The sequence below is a fragment of the Hypanus sabinus genome, chromosome 9, assembly GCF_030144855.1.
Source record: "Hypanus sabinus isolate sHypSab1 chromosome 9, sHypSab1.hap1, whole genome shotgun sequence".
Taxonomy (NCBI): Eukaryota; Metazoa; Chordata; class Chondrichthyes; order Myliobatiformes; family Dasyatidae; genus Hypanus; species Hypanus sabinus.
The window spans coordinates 64,195,203-64,223,098 of record NC_082714.1 but is presented as its reverse complement, the minus strand read 5'-3'; the positions used below and the strand labels follow the sequence as shown (position 1 = coordinate 64,223,098).

General features: G+C 42.8%; 1 protein-coding gene across 3 annotated transcripts in view; it reads left to right on the top strand.

The window, feature by feature from the left end:
* Positions 1-27,896, top strand: part of ints1 (integrator complex subunit 1) — a 201,781-nt gene that overhangs the window by 104,529 nt on the left and 69,356 nt on the right. For all 3 annotated transcript variants that reach the window (XM_059979779.1, XM_059979778.1, XM_059979780.1), the window contains exons 20-28: positions 934-1,063; positions 2,727-2,906; positions 4,567-4,716; positions 7,979-8,164; positions 15,238-15,342; positions 16,695-16,862; positions 18,337-18,448; positions 22,341-22,499; positions 25,467-25,613. In XM_059979779.1, coding sequence (XP_059835762.1) covers positions 934-1,063; positions 2,727-2,906; positions 4,567-4,716; positions 7,979-8,164; positions 15,238-15,342; positions 16,695-16,862; positions 18,337-18,448; positions 22,341-22,499; positions 25,467-25,613 — 1,337 coding nt within the window. The remainder of the gene's footprint in view (positions 1-933; positions 1,064-2,726; positions 2,907-4,566; positions 4,717-7,978; positions 8,165-15,237; positions 15,343-16,694; positions 16,863-18,336; positions 18,449-22,340; positions 22,500-25,466; positions 25,614-27,896) is intronic.

The following is a 27,896-nucleotide window of genomic DNA, read 5'->3' as shown; positions in this document are numbered from 1 at the left end:
ATGAGCTTCAGAGAAAAGCAGAAAATGCTGGAATTGCTTAGCAGATCAGGCAGCATCTATGGAAGAGTTTGACCTAAAACATTGACTTTGTTTCTCTTGCTGCCTGCCCTGCTCTGTTTCTAGCATTATCTATTTTTATTTTTATTTTTTGTCATTTGCAGGAATTTTTTTAAATTACTACTTTAGAGAAGGCATATTAGGGAAGAAAGTGGCCATCAATACTAAATGTTGACAGGACTATTTTCCACTAGCTGTACTTGCCCCTGCATATTCACTAACATTGAAGGATGAATGTGTAGAAATGTGTGCAATCGGTAGCAACACATACAAAATGCTGGAGGAACTGAGCAAGTCAGGCATTATCTATGCAGAGGAATAAAAACAGAGCACCTTCATCAGGACTAGAAAGAAAGAGGGAGAAAGAATAAGAAGGTGGGGAAAGGGGAACGAGTTGAAGCTGGTGAAGCTAGGGGAAGGAGAGGTGGATGGGTGGGGGGCACAGGTGAACTGAGAATCTGGAAGGTGAAGAGCTGAAGAAGAAGAAATCTGATTGGGGGAAGATGGACCATGGGAGAAAGGGTAGGATGAGGTGCAGTAGAGGAAGATGATGGGCAGGTGAGGAGAAGAGAAGGGGTAAGAGGCGAGCCAGAATGGCAAACAAAATGTGGGGGTGGAGAAATTACTGAACGTTAGAGATACTGACGTTCATGCCATCACGTTGGAGGCTACCAAGAAAGGATATGAGGAGTTGCTGCTCCTTCAGCTTGAAAGAGGCTTCGTCTTGGCAGGACAGGAGGCTGTGGTCCAACATGCAGATGTTTGCTCGGGTGTCTAGTGTTTGTGACGAGGAGGAAATATTTTCCTCCTTTTAATGTCTTTGTGAATATGCTTCTGTCATTTTCTGACTTCCTGATCTTGTGATTCCTTCTTCAGGGGCCCCCCTCGCCGCCCACCTCCACATGTTCTCGAACAGCTAAAGAGCTTAAATCAGTCCCTTCGCCTTGGCCACTTGCTGTGTCGTAGCCGCCATCCTGACTTCCTGTTAAACATCATTCAGAGGCAGGTGAGTGAACACTGCTTAGAAAGGTAATAGGACCATTTACAAATAGATTTTTATCTCATCCTCAGCACTTAGAAAGTGCAACACAGCCAAAGAATTACTTTTCAAGAGTTGCCACTGGTTGACGAATTGGAATTGGTTTACTCTTGGCACGTACTGAGATCAGGTGAAAAGCTTGTCTTGCATACTGTCCTGTTTTTTTTATGCATATTAGAGACTATGGCAACCTTTGGAAAGAGAAATCAAGCAAAGTGATTGGATAATTATGACATGAAGCTAGTGCAAGATCAAGTATAATAGGGCACATTTGGACAAAGGACTTGGCAATGACTTAATACTCTTCACCTGGGAAGGTAGTAATACCAGAGATACTTCACAGACGTTGCAGTACTTCTGAAGCATAGGTAGCATTGCATTGAAAGGACTCAAAGCAAGATTGCACAAACAGCAGTGAAACTGTATGTATTACTTACTGGTCAGAACATTGGAAACTACCCTGCGTCTTTGTAGAGCTCTGACAGGGATCATTGATATTCATACTCAGTTTATTGCTTCATCCAAAAGACAACTCACAGTATATTTCCCTCCTTATGGTACTGAAGCGTCAACCTTGATTATGTGCTCAGTTCTTTGGAGTACAGATTGAAATCATGTCCTTCTTAGTTAGAAGTGAGAATCTAATCCTCTGAGCCAAAGCATTTACTCTTCCCTTATTGTGAACAGTGTCCTGGTAACCTTTTCAGAATGCTGACTTGAATAAAGCAGAGCTTTTAACATCACACTTAGTACTAAATGTGGGTAGTGTGGACCTCTAGGTGGCAAGTTTATTTCACTGTTGTACTCTGATACAGTGTACCAAAATGTACTGCACTGAAAATAGCACATCATTGAAGAATTCCATTTTATGTTGGCTTCAAATACTCTGGACCGAGAACTTGGGAGTTTTAACTCGAGGGCTCAGACACTGATTATGCAAAGAGAGTAGGAGAAAAGCATGCCTAAAATTATGCTTGTTTGTTGAGAAAGTCTGTGTCCCTTCTGAGGAAGTTCTTTTTGAGGTGGCCAGAAGAGGGTTCGTTGTTTGAAACATTAAAGCAGGTGGTCCTGAGAGGTTGAAGACCCCCCCCCCCCCCCCCCCCCAATCCCCCATGTTGCAGGTACACAGCACTTAACTGTGCCTGTTGTTTCTTTTTGGGTTTGATCCGTGGAATAGAGCCATTGGATCACTCTGCCTGTATCTACTTCTTGAAAGCACTACCTAATTTGTTTCACTTTCTCCTGTTTTTCTGTCATAACCCTGGATATTCTTCTTTTAAATATGCTATAAATGCCCAATTTATCTTTGAATGAATCTATTTCCATCATTTTTATTTCAGATAGGACATTTTTGATTATAAGGTGCTAAGTGAAAAGAAGTGTTACTGTGATATTTTTTAAAAAAAGTATTTAGTCAGATACATGGATAGGAAAGGTTCAGGAGGATATGAACCAAATGAAGACAAACGGGTAAGCTTAGTTTCTATGCTTCTCTTTGCCAGTTATCTTAAACTTGTATTACTTGGTTATAGAGCCTTCTTCCATTTATTATATTTTATATTAATCAAAAAATTAAATGAAAATTGACTGTTAATTATGTTTTTTCATCCTAACCTGCCTTTTCCTCCAGGCTTCGTCTCAATCCATGCCCTGGTTAGCAGATCTGGTACAGTCTAGTGAAGGGTCCTTGGATGTGCTGCCTGTCCAATGCCTATGTGAATTTCTGCTTCATGATGCAGCTGACGAGGTGGCCTCCACGGAGGAGGAAGATGAGGGAGAAAGCAAAGAACAGCGGGCCAAGAAACGACAGGTATCTACCCAACTGGGGCAGTAGCGCATGTATATATGGGCATTTGTAAATGGCTGAAAAATGTCTTATCCTTACCCAGCAAATGCTGTTTTTATTTATTACTTATTTTAATTTGGGATCTAGGCTTTGCTGCCAAGGTCTATATTGTCTAACCATAATAGCCATTGAGTCGGTGGTGATAAGCCAGCCACCTTGTCGAGCAGCTGCGGTACTCCTGTGCTGTCCAGCAGAGAGTGGGAGGAAATAGACCCAGTGACAGTGAAGCAATGGTGATGTTTTTTAAGGGTGTTAGGGAAATTCAGTCTGAAGCCCTCACCCTTCATGCAGGCGAAGTCTGATTTGAAAGATGCTTCTGGAGTATCTGTGTAGGTAAATGCAATGAATTTTGTACTTGTTTCAGTTGGGCTATCCCATAACAGCTGTGAGAGAGATTGTTGAAATACAGTTGTGCATTTTATCAGTTTCAACACTGAACTTCCACATGGCTAGATTCCAAACTGGGAATGTGACAGAAATTAATATCTAGGCTGGAATCTCTTGATCTTAAAACAGCTGTGAGATCTTTTGTATTTACTTTAGCCTTGGCTTAATATTTGATCTAAAAGTTGTTACTTCTAGTACTGGTATGGTGAGCTTGGATTTTTCACTGGCACCTGGAGTAGTAGTTGAGTCCGAATGGGCGGCATAGTGGCAGAGAGCTGGATTCACTCCGGCCCTCTGCTGCTGTCTGGATGGAGAATGGATGTTCTCACTGTGACTGTACCATGTGCTCCTATTTCCTCCCACATTCCAAAGCTGTGTGGATTGACCTCTGTAAAGTACACCTCATGTGGGTGAGTGATGTGATCATACTGGAATTGATGAGGATGTTTTAAAAAATGGGATTAGTATAGGAAGGTGGTTGATGGTCCTCACCAGCCTGCTGGTTTGAAAGACCTGTTTGTGTGTGGTATCCCTCAGTGGTATAGCTGTCTCTTTCAGGAGAAAGGGGAAGATTTCATGGGGACCATTTTATTTAACTGTGATTATAGAGTCATGGAGTTAGGGATATTTAGCCCAGCTCATCCATGCCAACCAAGATGCTTATCTATTATTTGTCTGTGTTTGCCCCATATCCCTCTATTTTTTATCTATGTACCCAATATCTATTTCTGTCTTCATATCTATTTCTCTCCCAATGTCTTTAGATTTTGACGTCATTGTACCTGCCTCTATCACCTTTTCCAGCAGTTCATTCCATCCTTTGTGTGGGAAAAGCATACCCCTCAGTCTCCTTTAAATTTTTCCTCCCTCACCTTATAACTGTGCCTCCTAAGTTTAGTCTCCTTTACCCTGGGGCAAAAAGACTGCAACTATCTAACCTGCAATATCAGTGCCCCAATGATTTTATAAACCTGTGAGGTCACCTCAGTTTCCTTTGTTCCAGGGAAACCAGTCCAACTTTGTCGCTTTGGATTTCCAGCATCTGCAGATTTTCTTGTGTTTGTGTTTGTTTTTCCTGTGCTCAACCCTGTCAACTTGGTGTCATCTGCAAGACACCAGTTGTGACTAAGCAGCATCATCTCATTGGCAGCACTGGGAGTGTTGACTAAACCTCTGAAGCACTTGGAGTAGGACAGTTTGCTTCCTTATTTGACCTCTGCTTTTCTCCGGGTTACAGAGACAACAGAAACAACGGCAGCTTCTGGGCCGTCTGCAGGACCTCCTGTTGGGTACCAAAGCTGATGAACAAACGACCTGTGAAGTACTGGATTACTTTCTGAGACGCCTTAGCTCTCCACAAGTCGCCTCTCGTGTTCTAGCCATGAAGGTATGTTGGAGGGGTCTGTGTATCTTTTAAATTTACTTTCTATCTTTGTGAAAGTGACCCACTTTTATTGTAACAATTTTACATGCATCACTGCTAGCACTGCCACCAAATACCTGTTTAGCTGCTGGTCTTTAGGGCAGCTTTTTATGCTGTTTCCGCAACAGTCAGGTTGTTGTAGCCCTGAGCTGAACTCCCGAACCTGGAGGACTGGTGGACCACTCTTAGTCTGGCCTCTACCTTTTGACTTGTTTGGCATTGCTGACCCTACCAAGAGTAAAATTACAAAGCCCTGACTCCAGCCAACATAGTTGTCCAGATCATTGAGACATGCAAACCTCCCAACCCTACGACAAGGTTGTGGTCTTCCTGGAGGATGCATCACTGTTAAGCCAGCCTTCTTACCTTTTAAGAAGTCCGTGGTGAGGTGCTTTCATGAACCTCTATAATTCTTGTACTAAGAGGATTCTGTCAATGATACTGGGTTTCACTAAAGGAAGAGTCACAAGAGGATGTATTTACAATGTAAGAGGATTGTCATTTCAGATTAAGGCGCTTTGAAATTTCTCAGAGAGTAATGAATCCCTGGAATTCTCTACATCACAGGGTGATGGAGACGTGATCATTAGAAATACTTAAGGTGAAGGTTAATATAATATTTGAAGTAGTGAGGAACTGAAGGTTTTGGGTTGCAGGCGTGGAAGTGAAGTTGAGGTTTGCATAGATCATCCATGTTCATATTAAATAGTATGGTAGGCTTGAGGGGTCTGCTAAACTACTGCTGCTCTGATTTTCTTGTGCAACACCCAGAAAATTGGAGAAACTCATCAGTTCAGGCAGCAGCTATATTTAGAAATGGACAATCGATTATTTAGATCAAGACCCTTTATCAGGACTGGGATGAAGGTGGAGAGAATTGGTGGAGCAAGAGCTGGGAGGCAGTAAGTGGTTCCAGCTGAGAAGGGCTAATAAGTTCTCTAATGGATGAAGGGTGACAGTGGGAATGGTGCCTGAAGCTGGCAGTGATAAATGAAATGAATAAAGAGCTGCAGATGATGGATATCAGATAGGTGGTGCTGATAGGAGAGGGTGGGACATCCCTATTTTCTTCTGTTGAATAGAAAGATCAAGGATGTTGACCAAGTAATGCTGAAGGAACAGGGAGGGGCATGTTTCTAGGCAGGTTACAGTGTGATCTTGAAGGGAACTTGCAAGTAGTGCTATTCCAACCTCTCTTCTGTCCTTGTCCTCTGAGATAGTCGAAGTAATGATTGGTGAGTTGCTGGTGGTGAAGTAGCCTTTCTTTTAACCTGAATGATAGAAACATAGTAAACCTACAGCACAATGCAGGCCCTTCAGCCCACAAAGCTGTGCTGAACATATCCTTACCTTAGTACTACCTAGGCTTACCCATAGCCCTCTACTTTTCTAAGCTCCATGTACCCATCCAGGACTCTCTTAAAAGACCCAATCATTTCTGCCTCCATCACCGCAGCTGGCAGCCCATTCCACACATTCACCACTCTCTGTGTAAGAAAATTTACCCCCTGACATCTCGTCTGTTCTTACTTCCAAGCACCTTAAAACTGTGCTCCCTTGTGCTAGCTTTTGTGAAGCTCTTGTGCTTCTTTTTCAGTCCTGGGGAAAAAAGCCTCTAGATATCCACACAGTCAATGCCTCTCATTATATAACCGCTGATGATGGTTCATTCAAGATGGCAGTGCGACACAGCTTGCAGCGGCCACTCCGGAGCTGATTATCTGTTATTTGTGAAGTGCGGTGTTGTGCGCAATCATAATTAGATGAAAAGCTGACGTGGGAACACGGAGGAACATCTGGAAATCTCCAGGAAGACTTTCTTCGTTGCTGCTGCTGCTGCTGTGAGATCCGAGTCTCTGCTGGGAAGAACAGGCTCCAGTCCTCGGGGACGCGTTGCCAATGGCCGTTGGCGGGGGCATCTTAATACGCTCGGCAGAGGATGGTGCTCGGAGAAGCTGTGCTGGAGGGGATGGTCGGAGGCTCGGAGGTTCGACGGACTCGGAGTCCGCTGCGGTCCGGTCGCTTTCAGTGTGTGTTGTATCTGCGAGGCTGGGTTCAACGGAGCTTTCATTGTGTGCTGTGTCTGCGAGGCTGAGTCGGGCGGCGCCGTGGAAGTCCATAGCAGGGTTATTCCCTTCTGCCGCCTGCGTGGGATGGCGAGTCTGTCGGGACCCTGAGGACTTGTGGAAACTGTGTGGTGGTTTCTTTTGAACTTATAGTCTTTTAACATCTTTGGACTATTTTTACTGTGCCCATAGTCTGTTTTTTTATCAATTATGCTATTGTTTGCACTGTTGTAACTATGTGGTTTTATGCAGGTCTTGTAGCTTTAGTTTTTGGTCTTGTTTTGTCTGGGGGATTTGGAGCTCCTTTCTGGGGAATGCGTTAAGAAGGTAGCGCGATATTAATATGCAGCAGCCTCTCCGGACTCTGGATTGGGGATTGCCAAATGTTATGTGGATTTTCTGGTGTAGTCTGTTTTGTCATGTGCTTTTGTGATATCATTCTGGAGGAACGTTGTCTCATTTTTTTAACTGCATTACATTTGTGGTTTCTAAATGATAATAAACTGAATCTGAAGTGAGAGTTTCAGAAGCTGTACCCACCTCTGCAATATTCAACATGCTCTTGGCTTGTGCCTCATGGAAGGGATTTGGTGTCAGGAGTTAAATCAATCATGAATGATGCTCTGGCTTTGTGCAGCTCATGTGGCCAAGGTATTTTTATGGTTGGTATTTTACCAAATTTCTGCTAATGATGACACCTCAGATGTTGGAACGCAATGATCTGGGAGATGGCAGTGTCACATTTTGGGGAAATGCCAATTTAGTAGTGCGAGAGCTGGTTTGAGTTTTACACAGCAATGTTCCAAATACTTGTTACCTGGAACTGCTTCCTGCACATAGTGCCATTTACTGGAAGTAAGCATGACGAATAGGTGAGAAGGAGCCCAGGTAGGCAGTATCAGTGGATTACTTGGCAGTGATGAGAGGGTGCTGATGTTTGTGTTTCTCACACAGACTTCACACCATTTGTCTCACCTACCAGCTGATAATAATAAGTGACTCATGAGTTTCATGATGTCACGTGGGAAGGGGTGCCGAGGGGGTGCTGAGAAATGGGTCCATTATCCTTCTGCATTGATATTACAGACTTAATAACATTTTTGATGTCACTTTCAAAGGGCTTCTCATGTGACACAAACATTCGTCCTTCTTCACTGCAGGGATTGTCTCTGGTACTGACCGACTCTGAGAGCAGTCTGCGGGATGCAGATGAGCGAGACCAGATGATAGAAGAGGACTCAAGTGATAGTGAGCCGCTCCCTGGATATCAGTGGCTGCTGCGGGATCTTCCCAAACTGCCCCTGTTCAGCAGTGTCTGTAAGATGACTTCCTTGGCACTGCAGCAGGTAAGCTTGGTGAATCACAGGGGTGCTAACATTTTTTTAATTGAATGTTACAATGCGGACAAAGGTCCCTTAGCCTATCTCATTTTTGAAGAAAAACTTAAAGTAGAAGAGCATCGTTTTAGAAACTGGTGGAAGAAATGAATATGGAGGCTGAGATGGACACCGGCCAAATTCAGGCAAATAGGATGTGCTTAGACAGATACTTCTGGTTTAAGATGACACCACTGAAGATGGGCGACAATTTACTGGCAGTTCCTTACGCAAGAAATACTTCTTTACTTTATTAATCACAATTTTCCATAGTGGAAATGTTGTAAGCAATCACCATAAACAGTGAAGAGGTGAGTGAAGCCGAGGCTGACTTGAGGGTCGAGGCATGTGGATTCAAGAATGATTTGGAAAGAGGTAGAGGCATGTTTGAGAAGTGGTCAGAGCGAGGGAGAGACGTGGTTGGGACTTCTAAGGTGCGCATCACACATTGTTTGCTACTAGCTCAAAGGAATTTAAGCTGTGCACAAAAGAATGTCACCCTCTACCTCGTTGGCATGGTAAGTATATTTTATGATTATACACAATGACATTTCCTTTTCCATTTTCTGATGCAGACAGTGTTGATAGCAATGAGTTTGTGATGATTTGTCTGCAGATTTTAGAACTGGCTTATTTATTCTATGGTGAGCATTTGGTCCTTAATGACCGATGAGGAAGCTTGTTGAATTCAACAAATGTTTTATTGTGATAAACACAAAACAGATGGGGAACCATGACTCAGAAAGTGAACCCAATCAGTCTCGTACAGTTAGAGGATGTGACCGTCACACGACTCAGTTTACAGTTAGGGTGACTCACAAATACACAAGTGAATAACTATAACCCAAGCTAAAATGTAACAATAAATGAACTGGAACTTCCCACCATAATCCCACAAAAGCATTTTAACAACAGAACAATAAACAGTGCAGGTCATTAGAAATACAGGGCTGGCTGTCGACCATGCACCCCCCCCCCCCAAGAGCGTCACACTGCCCGCAACCCGGAGTCCATAACAAAGTTCAAAAGTCCAGGTGGGTGTTGACACCGCAGCCTGTTTGCGTGAGGCAAGAGGAAGGGCATCCAGAGTGTTACTTCCTTCCCCCAGCCTTGCTGGGTCAGTGGTGGCCGAGGGCTGACTTGGTACCAGCCAGTCTCGGTGCAGCACGACTGCCTTCCGCCACTCAGGCAACTGCATCCGATATACCATATGGGAGATGTGATCGAGCACCTCTCCCAGCCCCTTCCACAGCTTCCAAGGAGATGCGGTTGGCCCTTCTTCCAGGAGGGGCAGTAGACCCATACTGGGCCCCCACCATTTACTGCTGCATTAGCACCCCAGGCTGTTGGCCCAGCCTTTTCTGGGGCGTACAAGTGTCACAGCAGTGCAAGAACAGCTCCACATCCTGCCTGTACCCAGGCCAGTAGAAGCGTTCGCACAGCCTGCCCAGTGTCTTTGCAACTCCAAGATGGCTGGCCCCAGCAGCCCGTGCACCGAACACAGCACCATGGCGTGGAGCCTCTGGTGGACCACCATCAGACAACTGCCACTGCTGGAAAAGCAACCTGTTACACACCTTCAGCATTCCCCACTGCGAGAGTTAGGCATTGGTCTCTGGATCCAGGGTGGAGATCTCTGCCCACTCAGCCGTCCCCACACCAGAGCCAGCGCAGAATCACTCACCTGCTCGAGGTCATTGCTGGCTGTCACCGCCACTCACCCTGGTTCAGCTGTGTTGCACTGGGCCGCTGTGAAACCGGTGGTTGTTGCTGCTCCTGCTGGGACCGCTTGCTGGAGCTGTCCTGCTGGAGAGCCACAGCATTTGTACCCTGGTAGAGTGTTGACCTCAACACTCAACACAGGGCCCCCAGTGGGACAGCAGGTCCATGCCAGGGATGCAGGACTCTCAAGTGTCGGTGAACCACACCTCCTGCTCCATTGTGATTTTCCCCACTGCATCACACATCCTCCTCTTCCCTCCCATCGCCACACAATCGCTGGTGACCGTAGTGAGCTGGACCGCTGTTGTCCACCCAGGCGGGGTTGACTGGTCCATGTTTGGGAGAACACCGGGACAGATGATTGTGATGGTTGACCATGTGTCCACCAACGCACGGCATCTGACGCCCTCCACCATGTAGTCCATGTATAAGCCTTGCTCTTCACCTAGACGGCACACCCAGAGGGGTGACAATGGAGGAGTTCTGCTGGAGGTCTCAGGTGGCGTTGCCTGCTCGGTGTTTCCCAATAGCTGCTCTGAGCTGTGGAGTGATGCCGGTAACACCTGCCTCAGTGCACCGATAACATAGATCATTTCGTGGCCTGTGGTGGGGTTGGCATGGTGCTGGTCGGACCTGTCTCACAGGCTGCTCCTTGTCAGTTTCCTCCTCTGCCTCAGTGACACAAGCCAAGGCTTTGATCCTGGTAGTCTTTCGGGGGCTAAAATTGCTTCTGCTCTCTCTGCCTTGGCCAGCACCTCATTTCGCGATGATGGTGATGTCAGGCAGGCGTGCTGCTGAGGGCGCTCCAGCATCAGCACCTTTACAAAGGTGTGGAGGGCGAGCTCTTCCTGGGCTGTAGGAGGGAACTTGGGGTAGCCATGCCAAGCACAGTGGTGGAGATCTGCTGCAAGCGCCCTTGAGCTTTCTCCCGTACGGTGCCGTCTGCTGCACAGTTCTTCCCTCATTGCTTCCGCCAACGGCCTCTGCTCAAAACGCCGCTCAGCGCTACTACGAAGGCCCTGTAGTCACGCTGCTCCACCGGCGTTAGGTTGAGGACGGCCTGCAGGACATCTCCCTCAATGCCAGGGCAAGGTGAATCGCTGTCTTGGTGGGGCTCCAGCCATTGTGCCATGGAGCAAGTTTGTCTTGTGCAGGTAAGGCTCCAGGTGGCTGGTACCGTCTCCCTGTTCCTCTGGTGGTGGCATCTGCCCACGGCTACGGCGTCTGGGGTTCCCCTGTGCGGGTCACAATGGAGGTGAGTGATGTCCTCTGCCGTGTCTCCCGGGTTGGGGAGCCTGGGTACCCTCGCTCTGTCGGGGTTCCCTGGGAAGGCACGATGCTCACACTGGTGAATAGAAATTAGAGGGACATTTGTGGAGACAATGTCGGGGCAGACGAAGCAGAGAAAAATCGAAGTGGATGAATTTTGGAGCCCTTCCACCTAAACCAGGAGCCTGATCGATCTAAACACCAGGCCACTTTGGAAAGGTCTAGCACAGTATAGAACATGGTCCAGTCCCACGGCGTATCAATGCACAGGGCCCGAGTCTCAGAGTGTGGAATGACCCAGTGTTTGGACAATTTAACCGCTGGGCCAGAGGAATTGAAAAGGCAGGGGTCTGAACCAAGGGTGAGGGTTGTAATGGTTCTGCTTGCTGCTCCACAACATTTACTCTGCTCACCGCTGTGCCAACGCTGAGGCTGTGGGCCTGCTCTGGGAGTGTGCTCTGCAACATTTTGCTTGGCTGTGTGATGAACTGGGGCTGAGGCTGAGGGCCTGCTCCGGGAGCAAGCTCTGTGACATTTTGCTTGGCTCTATGATGAACTGGGGCTGAGGCTGTGGGCCTGCTCCAGCCTTAATATCTACGGACTCATTTTCATTCTGAATGCTGTTGCTTGCTTTTATTGTTTGCACTATTTATGTTTTTTTTCTCTCTCTCTCTCTCTGCATTGTGTTTGTTGGTCTTTTTGTTAATGTTCTTTTCAGGTTTCTTGTTTTGTGGCTGCCTGTCAGTAGACGAATTTCAAGATTGTATAATTTGTACATACTTTGATAATAAATGTACTTTGAACTTTCATCTCGGAAGGTGTGTACTTACTGTAATCATCTGACGAGCTGTGATCAGATAACATTGTGTTTGAATTTTGAAAGGTAAAAGCAAACTGGAGTGGATTAAATGCTCCATATCATAAAATAGTATTTGCATTTAATTGGTGATGCTTTAATGCCTCAGTAGACTTAATACTTAAATTCAACAAAATTTCAGAATATACAGTGCCTTGAAAAAGTATTCAGCCCCCGGAACCATATTTGCATTTTACTGTCTCATTTCTAAACTCAAAATATATTGGTCAGATTTCTTAACCTAATCTACAAAACATTGTACAACATGTCAAATCAAAAGAAACATTCCAAAACCTGTCAACAATTTACTATAAATTAAAAAACAAAATTATGAGGCTGAGTAAGTATTTACCCCCTTTGTAATTACCATACAATATTTACTATTTCCTTACCAACTCACTCAATTTGTTGATGTAGAAAATTGGAGGATCACCTGTTTGCAATGAATTCATAAGAATAACTACCCCTCTCTCTGTAAGGTCCATCAGTGTTGTAGATTTTCAACAGTTCAAACCAAAATGAAGATGAAAGAGTATTTATTTGTAGGAGAGGCTACTGTGAGCTTCAGAATTCAGTGGCTGTAACTGGTGATGATGATCGTGGTTCCATAATCTCTAAGGACTTGAACTAAAAGGGTGTTTATGGATGAATGGCACGGTAGAAGCCGTGGCTAGAAAAAAGAGAATATTCTTGTCCATAAAGGCTTTGCAAAGCATCACTTAGAAGATACTATAAAGATGTGGAAAAATACTGAAGTGGGATGAGACTAAAGTACAACCTTTTGGCCTCAACAATAGCAGTATGTGTGGCGTAAATCTAATACTGTTTATCAGCCAGGTAACATCATTCCTACTGTAATGTGTGGGGGAGGTAGCAACATGCTCTGGGAATGCTTTTCAGCAGCAGGGACTGGAAATCTGGTCAGGATTGATGGGAAGATGAATACTGCTAAATACAGAGAGATACTGGATAAAAACCTGCTAGCCTCTGCCAGAAAACCGTGGAGGAGGTTCATCCTTCAGCAAGACAACACAATTGCACTGCCAGGGCAATCGTGGAGTGGCTTCAAATGAAGAAAATTAATGTCCTTAAGTGGACCAATCAGAGTCCTGACATTAACCTGATTGAACATCTTTGCCAAGACCTCAAGATTGCTGTCCACTGCCGTTCCCCAACTACCCTGGCACAGCTTGAGCAATTTTGCAAGGAGGAATGGGCAAATCTTGCTTCATCGTGTTGTGCAAAGCTGTAAAAAACTAATCCAAAAAGACTAGCAGCTGTAATAGCTGAGAGGTGGTTCAGCTAAGTACTGAGCAAAGGAGGGTTGAATACTTTTGAGCTGCTGATGTTTCCGTGTTTGATTTACAATTCTCCCTGTTTTTTGGGCTTTTCTTTTGGGGGAGGGGAGTACAGAGCATGTGATACATAAATAAAAATTCTCAGCTAAATGAGTATTACAGCCAGGAATTTTGATCAATTTATATAAACAAAGCTTGAGAGCTGAATACTTTTACAAGGTACTGTATATAATGGCTTCATGATCTTGGGTCATCCAAGAACAGCATCCAGTTACTCAAATGCTGTTTGAAGCACTTCTATATGAACAAGTTTTGACATGCAGCACTGTGATTAAAACTAGGTAAACTTGTGTTTTGAGTGATGCAGCTGAGGGATAAACATTCCCCAGTGCTTTACCAAAATTGAGAGTAAGATGGGGCTCATATTTGAGAGTAAGATGGGGCTTTAATTTAATACCTATTTTGAAGGTAGGAAGTTCAGTACTGTTATATTTTCTTTGTACTGCATTGAAGTGTTAGCTTAGGTAATTTACTCAGATTTGTGGTGGGGTTTTGAATCCATCACCTAAATGACTGAACAAGGTATGTACACGGTATTCTGTGCATTCCTATGATTCTGTGGATTGTGACAACATTTCCTTCTGTGTTTAAAAGAGACCTGAAGGATAAATGTTTGCATAGATAGTGCTGCATATATGGAACAAGCTGCCAGAGGAGGTAGTAGAGGCAGTTACAATTCATTTCATTTCAAGTTTAATAGTCATTTTAACCATGCATGATTACAGCCAAACAGAACAGCATTACTCTGGGGTCAAGGTGCAAAGACATATTACCAAAGGTCATATACTGTAAGCACATACAAGATCACAATCATGTAGTAAGAGTCCTGGGGCCCACCTCCTCTCCCTATCCCCCCCCCCCCCCCAAAGTAAATAAACCCATATAGAATATCACTAAAAATACAATGACGCAGAATATGCTGCAGCTTGAGGCCCGAATCCATTGAGTGCTGCTGAAAAGTCTACCAGCGGCCACAACAGAGCTTGTCTTCTGCTGAGCAAAACCGTGGGAGGGAAGCTCCAACTCCGTCTGGACACCGTGCCACACAGCCACCGCGAAGCACAATGGCTCAGACTCTCACTCAGGGCAGTTGCAAACAGGCGAAACTGTGGCTTCAGGCCTAGTCTTCGTTACGACTGAGGACTCGGCCCTCTCCATCCGCTCCTGCTCGCATCCAATTGATCAGCAAATCAAACCTGCAGTAAACCAGATTAACAGTGTCCGAAGACAAGATCACAAGAAAAGTGACCGTGATGGCCACTCGCTACATGCCTGTAAGTCTCCATCGACTCAGGTAGCAGCACGTTGCTCAGCTCCTTCATTATCTCTGTTGCTCATGGTGCAGGCCTCCAGTCCTTTGCGTTCCCAACGTATCTTGTGATCATTATACATACGTTTAAGTATGATTTACAATTTTTAAAGATATTTGGATAGGTGAGAGAATAGGAAAGGTTTAGAGGTCATATGCGCCAAATAGGCTAGTTTGGGTAGGCAACTTATTCAGCATGGGTGAGTTGGCTCAAAAGGCCTGTTTCTGTGTTGTGCTGACTGTATTTTCTGTGTCGTGTGACTGTTTGCTGAGATCAGGACTTTTCACCACATGAGGGCATCAGATTCCAATAGTTTTTGTTCACCCTCTCAGAAGTGAACACTGTTGTTCATTTAATGGGACTAGTATATTTTAACTGTTTAAGATTTGGGCAGACAGGGAAATGATGTGGTATGTAGCCAAAAAGGGGATACAGGGGGTAAATCGCTGAGAGACATACTTGGTGTTGATTTGAGTTATGAATTTGTTAATTTTTTTTAAAAGTCTTATAGCTAATTTTGATTTGCAGGCAATTCATGTGGAGACTGATCCCCAAACCATCAGTGCTTATGTTGTTTATTTGTCACAACATGCTCCAGTAGAGGAACAGGCTCAGCATAATGACCTTGCTCTGGTAAGAATATATCTACAAGCTTGAATAATTAGGCAGCATGACAAAACAATAGATCTATGACAGACGTACGGTTGTCTTATTTACCCAGCTTGTGAAAGTGTTTCATTTCAATGCAGTTTTGAAAATGTGTTTAGTAAGATCCCACTTAATAAGGACTCATAAGGTTGAGGGTGTAATATAATGACGGGTAGTGGAATTGGCACGGCTGGATCACCCACAGAAGGCATAAGTGGGTAATCTAGAACTAGTGGTTGTAGTCTTGGGACAAGAGGTTGACTGCTTAGGACTGAGGTTGGGTTGTGAATCGGATTCTGTATTCTAGAAATCTGTAGATACCATTAAGTATGTTCAGGATTAAGGTAGGCTTTTGGATTGTTGTGGATCAGGAAGGAAAATGAGGATCAACTTGTGTTCACTGTGTAACATATTTCAAAAGTTGAGTTTCACAACATGTTGAGGTATTAATGGGAATGATAATCTGCCAGTCTGGCACCCTTGGTTCCAGATTTAGGGAGTTCTTCTGTACTTGGTGTTCTGTTAGGTTTATTTTCATGTTAGAACTTTATCTCATCAATATGCAAACTGACCTGACACATGAGAAGTACTTCTAATGTATGAAAATTAGACAATAGAGAATAGGTGCAGAAGTAGACCATTTGGCCTACTTTGGATACTCCCATCTTCAACAAAGGAAATTCTGGTGGTATTGCCAGACAATAAACCATTAAATTATTTTATATGCTGCTGTCCTGAAGAATAGTAGCACCTTTGATATAGTTAATAAACCTTAGTGTTTCTAAGGAGCATAATCAGTCAAAGTTTAGTACAGAGCTCCATGAGGTGATGTTGAGAGAGGTGATCAAAAGGAATTGTCAGAGGGATAGGTTTAATGGAGCAGCTGAAAAGAGATGAGCAAGGGGGGATTTAGCATAGGACTTCACGAGCTGAAGGTTGAACTATTGGATGGCAATAGGATCCAGAAATGGAGGAGAGCTGAGATCTCGGTGGAGGCTACCAGTATTGAGAAATTTATATGGAGAGGTGAGGTCAAGATCACAGGAATCAACAATATGAACTTTAAATTGGAAACGTGATTGGACCAGGATTTTCTGTGAAATCATTTAGCACAGTAGGTGATTGGTAAAAGTGAATAGGTAAATATTGACAAAATACAGAGTATCAATCAGTTATCACAGAGCAGTTTATAGGCCAGGCTGACACCTTTTAGGTGGAGATCTTTTAAGAGTGACCTGGTAGATTTTGTATGGTATTTTTGTCCTTGTTTGCAATGTACTTTCCATTGTTGATGAGTTTTAGTTGTTATGTTGCAATTCATCCTTTTGTTTCCTTAGGATGTTGCTCGTTTAATTGTGGAGAGATCCACCATTATGACCCACCTTTTTGCCAAGCACTCCTACAGAACAGAGTGCGAGTCTGTACTGGTGGCTCTAATTGCCATCTTCTCCCGGTACGTGAAACGAATGCGGAAGACAAAGGAGGATGAGGAGGTGTACAGCTGGGTGAGTGATTGGTCATGTAGGCTTTGTCTTTAGCTGTTGCACATAACCTGGATTCATGAATGACTCAGTGATCTGTATTGTGCATTGGATATACACTTGATCCTGGTGTCTGCTGGCAGTTATTCCACAGCCTTTTATTCTTTGTAGTCCATTATCCACATGAAGAAATCAAATCAGAACTTGAGAAAAATTAGGAGGTTCATTTGAATGAAGGAAATCTTGGAGGAGGAATGGGCAGCGAGAAAAAGAGAAGCTGCAGTTGTCCCTTTTGAGGGACATTGCCTCAAGATTCAGGGGAGAAGATGTAGGATGGTGATGAGGAGAAACTGTTTTTCCCATAGAGTGGAGAGTCTGTGGAATTCTCTGCTCAGGAAAGCAGTTGAGGCTTCTTCACTAAATATTTTTAAGATACAGATAGATAGATCTTTACATTGTAGGGAAATTAAGGGTTATGTGGAAAAGATAGTTAGATTGAGCTGAGTTTATGGACAGATCAGCCATGATCTTTTTGAATGTTGAGGCAGGCTCAATGGGTTGGATGGCCTACTCCTGCTCTTATTTCTTATGCTCTTTTAAGTAGAGACATTTAGCTTTATCAAATCAATACAACATGAAACACTAATTCTACACCAATCCTATTTTATTCTCCCCACTTTTCCAGTAACCTCCAATTTTCACCACCTAACTGTGTACTAGTGATAATTTGCAGAGGCCGGTTAAGCAGGTTGCATGTCTTTGGGATGTAGGAGGAATCCAAAGTGCCTCACAGTCTTAGGGGGAAATTGTAAAATTACGTTGGTAGCACCAAAGGTCAAGATTGACCTTGGGTTGCTGAAGCTGTCACATAGCAGCTCTTTTAGTTGTACCATTTTGAAAATGTAATAAAGGTACCCATGATAGTGGTGATGGAGCGGGAAAACGGTTTTGAGATAGGTTGTCCTGTTGAATGATGGAGCAGGCTCGAGATGTAGAGTAGTCTACTTCTACTGCTTTACATTTAGTTTCTTAAGTAATTAGTTTCTTTCAAGGAGGCACAGATGGCATCATACTTTAATGTGCCATTCTCTTTAAGTTGAGAATCCTATGAGAAATACTAAATGGGTCAGGGATTGGTGAAGTTATGCCAATACAAAATATTCTCCATTCTGTCCCTATGCACAGAGGAAGGAAGGATATGTTGCTGATATTTTTGCAATGGCTCTGTCCATTCTCCCTGCTCTTTCCTAGCAGCTCTGCAAATTTTATCTTTCTCTAACTCTTTCTGCCATTCTACTTAGAACAGGGGTTTCCCAACCTGGAGTCCACAGACACCTCAGTTAATGCTAGGGGGCCGTTGCATAAAAAGGGTTGGGAACCCCTCATTTAGAAAGTCTCTGCTTAGTTAAATATTTCCAACTCTAATAATTCTCTTAATTCCAGGAATGTGACTGCCACAGGGAGAACTAATGATTTTTTTCATGTTTCTCATCCACAGTCTGAGTCCCAGGACCAGGTTTTTCTGCGTTGGACCACTGGGGAGACAGCTACCATGCATATTCTAGTGGTTCATGCTATGGTCATTCTCCTGACGTTAGGTCCTCCTCAAGGTATTGACATGAAAGCAGGGTTTTGATATGTTATTAAACTAAAAAATAATCTTTGGGTGGATAATAAATGCTGGCTTTGATAGCTCTGTCCATTCAGAAAGGTGACAAATGAAATCATTATATTCTGGTGTATTGAGTGCTTAAGCAAAAATAGCACAGAGCATACGACCGCAGAGCTGCCAGAGACACCTGTAATAATTAACATTAAACTATCCACTCTTACTATCCCAATTTTGGGTAGCGAGAGCTCCCACAGTGACAAATATTTTCAGATCAACTTGAAGGGGAAGATGGTGTTCCCATGCACCTGAAACCTTTGTCCTTGCTTTAAAATTCAAAGCACATTTATTATCAAAGTATGTATACAACCTTGAGATTCACCTCCTTACAGACAGTCACACAAAAAAATCATAGAACTTTTTTTTAAAGAAACCCCCCCCCCCCCCACACACAACAAGATCAACGGATGTTTGGAGGGGGGGAACAAATTGCGCTAACAAGTAACACGCAAAACATTAAACATCAAACTGTAGAGCCCCCATCCCCGAGGCAAGTTAAGGCTGTCCGGGAGCCAATACCACGGTCAGAGCCATAGAGTCAGTCAATTCAGCGTTGTGCCGATGGCTTCAGACCACAGCCGCAGACTCAGTTCCATGCTGAAGTGGTACTATCAAATCACACAAATAGAAAAGTGTGTTCAGCACTGAGACATTAAGCATCAAACCATAGCAGAGAGTGAGTCAACATCAATGAGCTGCCAAGGTGGGACCCAAAACTCCTGCACCTTGCGCCGGATGCAGTGAGAGGAAGACCAGTCAAACCTAGGTAGGCGGCTCTGAACACTGGTTCATTTTCTGCTCTCATCCTCGACAGTTTTAATCTTGCTTGATGCTTTAATCAGCACAGAGTAATGGAGTTGACCACAGGTTTGTATTCCAGCTTTAGGAATCAATGCAGTATACACCCCCAGTGACAGACTTAACTTCACTCCATACCGAGACGCCCAAGAGATCTCATAAGCACCAGATTGTTCAGTAATCCTTAAGAGGGAAATTACGGGCTACAATCAATCCCAGTCCAGAAGAAGCATTATATTTAGAAGAAGAAAAATACCCAGCAGTTTTGTAAGCTGTCTGCAAGATGTCGCTGTTGATCATTGTCACCTTGCTGGAAATTAAAGATAAAGATTGGCTTTATTTGTCACATGTACATTGAGGCATACAGTGAAATGCATTCCTTGTATCAGTACCAGCACAGTCCAAGGGTTATGGTAGGAGCAGTCCACGGATGTCACCACACTTCAGGCATCAACATGCCTACTACTTACTAAACCCTAAGTCTTTGGAATGTGGGAGAAAACCGGAGCTCACAGAAGAAGCCCACACAGTTACAGGGAGAATGTGCAAACTGCTTACAGACAGCAGCATTGGTCTCTGATCTTACAACTGGCACTGGAAAGCATTGCAGTAAATTCTGTGCAACTTGTAGAAGATATAGATTTATGAGGTACTTAAGGAGAAGTCCAGACAAGTAACTTGTGCATTTTGTACTAGTATACACTACCGAAATGTGTGCCAGGGTGCAAGGCTGCTGTGTCCTGCATGTGATGAACTTATTGAGAATTGTTGGAACTGCACTTAATGTGGAAAATAATTGGAAAGGTGTTGGGGTGTCAGAGGGCGAGTAATTCACCACAGGATACCTAGCTGCTAACCAGTCTTTGTGTCTCTAGTGATTTTTCTATTTGAGTTTTGATTGAGGTGGAGGGTCTGGTAATTATAACAGCATTGAATATCAGCAGTAGATGGTTAGATTCTCCACTGAAGGACTTGGTCATTGGTGGGCATTTTTTATGGCATGAATGTTACTTGCTATTTATCATCCATGCCTAAATTGTTGAGTTGCAAATGGAAGTGAATATTGTGCAGTCTTCATTGAATATCCCCCACATGTTAATCACTGGTTCATAGAACAAGGGAACAAATTCTTCAGCCCACTGAGTCCGTACTAACTGGCTATAACCAACTGTCCATGCAATCTCAAAATTGTAATAACATTCCCCATCTCTTAGTCCATATAATTCAATGCATGGTGTTTCCAGTGCAACTCAAACATTGTGAGAGAACTTGCTTCCAGCAACATCTCCAACAGTACATTCCAGATTTTAGCCATTCTGTGAACTAAAAATATCTTCCCAAAGTCCTCCCTAAATTCTTAGCCTTTACTTTAACATTTTGCTGACGTCACAGATGCATCTGCTAAAGGAAAGTTTCTCACAATCCTTTGTATGCCCTTAATAATTTTGTATAACTCAATTAGCTCCCCCCTCGGCCTTCTGCACTCCAAGGAAAACAAATGCACCCTCTTCAATCTCTCTTCATAGATGAAACTTTCCACCTCATACAACATCCTGCTGCCCACAATAAAATAAATCTCAGGGTTGTATATGGTGGCATATATGTACTTTGATTTAAAAAAATTTTACTTTGAATAAAAAGCAGTTCTTCAATTTTTTTCTGCAATAACTTGTATATTCATAACAAAGAAAGAGGTTTGCTATCGTGTCAATTGCTTGAGGAGTAATAATTCAGATATTATTCCTTTCCAGTCTATTTAGCTAACTTACAAAATATCGATTTCATTGGAGAAACCACTTATTGAATTTGATCCTCACATTATTCACTTGCGGCAACTGGCTTCAAATTTAACGTGGAATAGTTTCTCGCTTCCCCAGCCCAGACATTTCAGGAAGTCAGCACGAATATATTCTGAAGTAGTGAGCATTTGTTGTAGAAAATTGCCCAGAGTTTGTCGTAGATTGGCAGCTTCTCTTGGATAATATGTCCTGGGTGGGATGGGATCCGCTCTAACATTGGGGTAGCATTTGACCCATGCTGTAGTTGACTGTGGCTGAGTTTGAGATTGAATGTATTTTGTTCTCAAGCATTTCTCTCCTTAATAAATAGAAGGATATGTGGGTTGACCATGTTTGAACTTGTGTTAAGTGGTTCTGTGCAACACTGATATATTTGTGTAACATGGCTGCTTGAGATAGTCACTTGCAGCTTTGCACAATGAGAATGTGATTAGCGTTTAAACATTCCCATTGTGTTGCCAATGTCATATGCTTTGCTTTCCAGGATAAAGTGATTGCTTAATTGAAACAACCAGCATCAGATTAAAATATTTACTCCCTGCATAATCGGTGTGCTGTGACTGCAGTTTGTGCATTTTACAAGATGGACTGCAGCAACTTGTAACTGCTTCTTTAAAAGCATCCTCTAAACCAGGGATTCCCAACCTTTTAACTGAGGGGTCTACGGACCCCAGGTTGGGAACCCCTGCTCTAAACCTGGAACTTTACAGCTGAGAAGGGCAAAGATGGAATGCATATAACGACATTCCTTCCAGGTCCTACATAATCCTATCTTAACATTTTATCATTAACCCATCATTATTCCTTAGTCCAAATCTTGTAACTTCCCGACAATACTGAGTTATTTCACCACATGGACTTGAGCAGTTTATGAAAGTGGGCCGTCATCTGAAAGACAGTTAACAAGTGACAGTAAGTACTGGTCTGCCATGTCCTAAGAATAAATTCATCTGGCCAAGCAGGTGTTGAAAGGGTGCTTTGTCTGAGTATGGGAGGGTTTACCTTCTGATACTATGCATATAGTAATGCCTCTGGCTCTCACAGGGTAGATGGACTTTATGCAAAGTTGAACTTTAATGCCAACTAAAATGTACTTAATCTCATTGCATCAAGTTGCTCATCGGCTTTTTAGGCTTAAGTGTGGGTGTTTCCTTGATAGCTCTTCCTAAAATCTCCCACTTAAAAAATTCTGCAGTGTTGTTTAGCGTGTAATCATTCTTGAATTGTGGTTTACAGGTGACAGTGATTTCTACCACCTTCTCGACGTTTGGTTTCCTGACAAGAAACCACTCCCCACGGCATTCCTAGTTGATACTTCAGAAGAAGCACTGCTTCTCCCTGACTGGCTGAAACTCCGGATGATCCGCTCAGAAGTGTCCCGATTGGTAGATGCAGGTAAATAAGCTTTTTTTTAATTGAGCCTGTTGCACTTTTACAAGGTGACACCATTCTTTATTTTACAAAACAAAATGATCTTCCTAGGTAATGAGTTAGGACTACTTCTGCTACAAGTTCAGTCCAGGTGAATGAAAAGAGTCTCATGGTCAAGTGGAAGTGACTTCAGAGACCTGGAATGATGAGACTGTGAAGGTTTTAAACATGAGGATGGAAATGACCTGATTTAGATAGTGATTAGAATCAGGTTTAATATCACTGGCATATGTCGTGAGGTGGTGTATATGGGTTCATTGTCCATTCAGAAAGCTGATGGCGAACCAGAAGAAGATGTTCCTAAAGTGTTGTGTGTGTGTCTTCAGGCTCCTGTACTTCTTCCCGGATGGTAGCAATGAGAAGAGGGCATCTCCTGGGTGATAGGGGTCCTTTATGATACATGCTAACTTTTTGAGACAGCGCTTCTTGAAGATGTAGTCGAGGCTGGGCATGCTAGATAGATGCCTCACAATGACGTATGTGACTGAGATTTAGTTGATCACGTTGACATTGAAAGCATGAAACTAAAGCTTGTCATTTATGAATATTGTGTTTAATTATTGTATTTTAACTCTGTGGTTGATGATTAGAAGAGTGAACAGAGGCATCAGCTATAAGAGAGATCAGTCCCTAGATTAAGGCCTGACTTATTGTCACCCATACATATGAACAAGCTCCCATAATACTAAAGTTCAAAGTAAACTTTATTATTAGAGTACATACATGTGACCACTTACAACCCTGAGATTTTGTTTTCTGTGGGCATACTTAGCAAATCTATAAAACAGTAACTGTAAACAGAATTTGTAAACATTAGGAACTGTAAACAAACTGCAAATACAGATATAAATAAATAGCAATAAATAAAGAGCATGAAATAACAATATAACAGAGTCCGTAAATGAGTGTAGCTATCCCCTTTTGTTCAAAACCCTGATGGTTGAGTGATAGTAACTGTTCTTGAACCTGGTGGTGCGAGTCCTGAGGCACTTGTACCTTCTACCTGATGGTTGCAATGAGAAAAGAGCATAGTCTGTGTGGTGAGGACCTTTGATGATGAATGCTGTTTTTCCACAGGCCTGTTTCATGTTGACGTGCTTAATGTTTGGGAGTGTTTTACCTGTGATGTACTGGACTGAATCCATTACCTTTTGTTGGATTTTTGGCTAGGAGGCATTGGTGTTCTTACACCAGGCCATAATGCAGCCTGGTTGCATTGTGGTCTGGTATGGAAACACCAATGCCCTTGAACAGAAAAGCTGACAAAAAGTAGTGAATACAGCCCAGTCCATCTAGGTTAAAGCCCTCCCTACCACTAAGCACATCTACACCAGAGCACTGTTGCAGGAAAGCAGCATCCATTTTCAAGCACCCTCACTATCCAGGCCATGTACTCTTCTAGCTGCTGCCATCAAGAAGGAGGTACAGGAGCCACACCACCAGGTTCAGGAAACCATTATTACCCGTCAACCATCAGGCTCTTGAACCAGAGGGGATAACTTAACTCCCCTGATAACTGAATTGTTCCCACAGCCTGTGAACTATTTTAAGGACTCTTCATCTCATATTCTTGATATTTATTTATTTATTTATTATTTTTGAATTTTTTTGTATTTGCACATTGTCTGTCTGTCTTATTTGGGTATTCTTTCATGGATTGTATTGTATCTTTTGTATTTACTGTGAACGCCCACAAAAAATGAATCTCAGGGTTGTATATGGTGACATATATGTGCTTTGGTTATAAATTTACTTTGAATTTTGAAAATCAAAAATCTAACATGTTTATACTTTCATTCCTGCAAACAGCAGAAAATGTTTTCACTTTCAGTAATTGTTCTTTGTTATCAGTTTACAAAGTCATCTTTTATAAACTGAAATAGCCCTCTAAACTAAAACATCTGGGCACTGTCCTCCCCCCCTTCATGGTAGATCTGACGGGTTACCCTTATTAGTATCTGTACCTCATAACGAAGATTTGTATTTGGGGTCATCTTCGTCTTATTAGTCATTTGACAACTACCACTGCATATACCAGTGAACTGTGACAGGTTTACTGTCAATGTAATTGAAGAATATTGTCCTTTAAAGATTGTGATGTTTATTTGTAGATAAAAGCTTAGAAAGAAATGTACTTCTGTTGCTCTCCATTCTTGGTCATTAATCTGAGCCTGAGCATCTGTGCAAGTCAGCAACGTGGAGCTTTGCTGACAGAAACTGATGTTCAATAAAAGCTGAATAAGACCACTCTCTGAAGTTGATTACTTGTATAATTAGGTGTCCTCGAGTGATTTCAAGGCTTGGTGTTAACTTGACAGTTCTAATAAACCACTTGAGGTTCACTGCCTGGGTTTCTGGTATCATCTGCACTTTGTGAATTGAATTGCAATCTTGTACTCAATTCCAGGTGTTTATTTTTTAATTGTGGAACCTGGGAGGTGGGTTAAAGTCTTTATTACTTGATTCCACCAATGGTGAAAGAAGGAGTGAAAATTGAGGATAAATCAAGCAGTACTCAATAGATATGGTGCACTGGTGTTTTAAAAATGTTGGCTTGTGTAAGAGTGGGGTGGGTAGACAAGGGAGTTGCAATCTGTCTTTCTGAGATTAGGCAAGTTTAAGTTAGCTGGAACAGCTTTGAGGTGTATGCAAGGCAACTAATTCTTCATCCTCCCACACAAAATGCTAGAGGAACTTAGCAGGTCAGGCAACATTGATGGAAGGAAATGAAGAGTTAACGTTTTGGGCTGAAGCCCTTCATCAGTCTTGATTGAAGGACCTTCAATGGAAATGTTGACTTTTTCCCCCTCCATAGATACTGCCTGATATGCAGAGTTCCTCTAGCATTGTGTGTGTTGATCCAAATTTCCAGCATTTGCTGTCTTTCTTGTGTCTTAATTCTTCAACATCATTTCCTTTTCTTTCTCACAGCACTCCAAGATTTGGAACCCCAGCAGCTGATCCTGTTCGTCCAGTCCTTCGGAATACCCGTCTCCAGCATGAGCAAGCTCCTGCAGTACCTGGACCAGGCTGTGTCTCACGATCCTCAGACACTTGAACAGAACATAATGGACAAAAGTGAGTGTTTTAATAACAATAACAGCTGAAAAGCTTTTAATTGTGTCTTCTGTGTTGCATACTTGGTGGGGTGGGGGTGATGTTGACTGACAGGATTGAATTCCACATGTCATCAACACTACATCAAACCTCATATGAGCTTGGAGAATTAATTGTAGGCATTATTTGATCATTCGAAGAAATCCAGACCAAAACTAACTTCAGGAAATACTGAGCAGGTCATGCAGCTGAGGAGAACAGTAAATGTTGCAGGTTGATGACCTTTCATCAAGACCAGGGGAAAAAAATTACATAGACATGATCTCAGTTGCAGTGAACCAAGCACACTACTTAACCTACTGTGTGTTCCCAGCATTTTTGTTTGGTGTACTGATACCATGACCTCAGAATTTTACACCCAGTGGATCTCCTTGAAACACAGCATCTGCTTTACACCTAGCAAGCTATGACAAACAATCATGAGTTATTGGTTGTTGGTTTATGTGATGTTGATTCAAGCATAAACATGGCTGGGTCAACATTCCTTTTCAAATATTGGCCATGTGATCATTGCCTTCCTGAGAGGGAAAAGGAGGCTTTGGTGTAAGGGCTCTACTTCTCAGGAGTGAAGCACTCCCTCAGTACTATACTAGAGTATTGGCCTGGATTTTGTGCTCATAGGGAATAGAACTTGAACACATAACCTTCTGGTTCAGATGAAAACACTGATCTTATCTCTCGATGACAGCAGAGATATTTATCCACCAGGTTTCACACCAACAGAGGCTGAGTGCAGTGATTCTAGCTGTGTTGGTTATTAACTCACCCTCCTGCTTTGCTTTAAGAGGCAGTTCTGTTTATAGACCCTCATCTTGCTGAGGTTAGGAGACTGCATTTCAAATGGTGCTTGTTGTGAATTGGCTGTTGTTCGCCCCACTTTCCATGTATCAGGCCAGAATTAGCAGGGGATTGCATGGGCCCCTCAGTAATCCATCTTGGACCATCTGCTGTATCTAGCGCAGTCATTGTGATTAAATTAGATGGAGTTACTGAATGGATAGTTGTAATAAGCAGACTACACAGGGGAGTGGATGATTGCAATGTTCTAATTCAAAGTAATGGATGGTAATTAAAAATGAAGGATGAATGATTCAGAAGTGGAAAATTACAAATTTATTGCGGTGTTCTTTATGATATTGAAACATGAATTATATTTTTTTAATTCCTGATTATTTAACATGCTATTATTTCTGGTTTTGCAGTGCTGATTGTTTGCATCGATACCCAGAGGCAATGTTCACTGTTTATCTGGTGTTAAGTGACTTGTATTTGTTTTATTTATTTGTTTGTTCTAATTTCAAGACGGTATTTCATATAAGGCGTCTGGTTTACAAAGGAGTGAATTGGCTAATTTCTTTTTGTTACCAACAATAAATTTATGTTAGTCTGGTGATTTCAGATCTAATAATGTTACAAAAATAAAAAAGACTTTTTATTTGAATTAGTGTTATAAAATTCAATGAAACCAATGAAATCATGTATCTCAGCTTTGAATCTTTCCCTTTTCTGGGATTTTAGGCTTAGAGAGTGAGAGCAAAGGAGCGTATGAGCTCTGTGCCTCATCCTCTCCCCATCTCCTCACTGTGGAATCACATGGTATGGGGAGGCCATTTGACTCATCTTGCCTGTACTAGCTCTTTGCACCAATAATTTTGTCCATCCCACTTGGTCATTTGTTCCCCCCTCCCCAACGTACCACAGATTGTTACATCTCAGCTATTTGAAAGTTATTATTAAATCAGCTTTCACCACTTTTTCAGATGGTATCTTTTTCAGATATTGTAACAGTTGACTGCAAAGTGTAGTTTTGCCTCCCCATGGACATTTAAATGATTGCTTTAAATCTGGTTTGTTCTTGAGCAGTCTCTCACATTCAAGGATGATTTGATTCCACTCTGGTTCTCTGGGTTCTGGGGTGACTGATGAGGCCAATGAGCTCTTCCACAGTCAAGGCAGATAGTTGGCAGGTTGGGTGGTTAGTTAGTTTGTGAGGCGGTGGCAGCTTGTGCTGGGCCCTCCAGATTCTCAATACCATCCTGAATCTTCCTTCCCACTTTCAGGGATTATGGATGACACTTTTCTAGGAGTCAGGATGAGCATTTCTTTAAGAAAGCTCTGAGCACATCCTTGAATTGTTTTCTTTGTCCAGCATAGAAAACAGGCCTTTACCTACTGTGTTTAAGTTGACCAGCATGCCGGTCGACACTAATCCCAGTTACCTACATTAACTCCACATCCCACTGT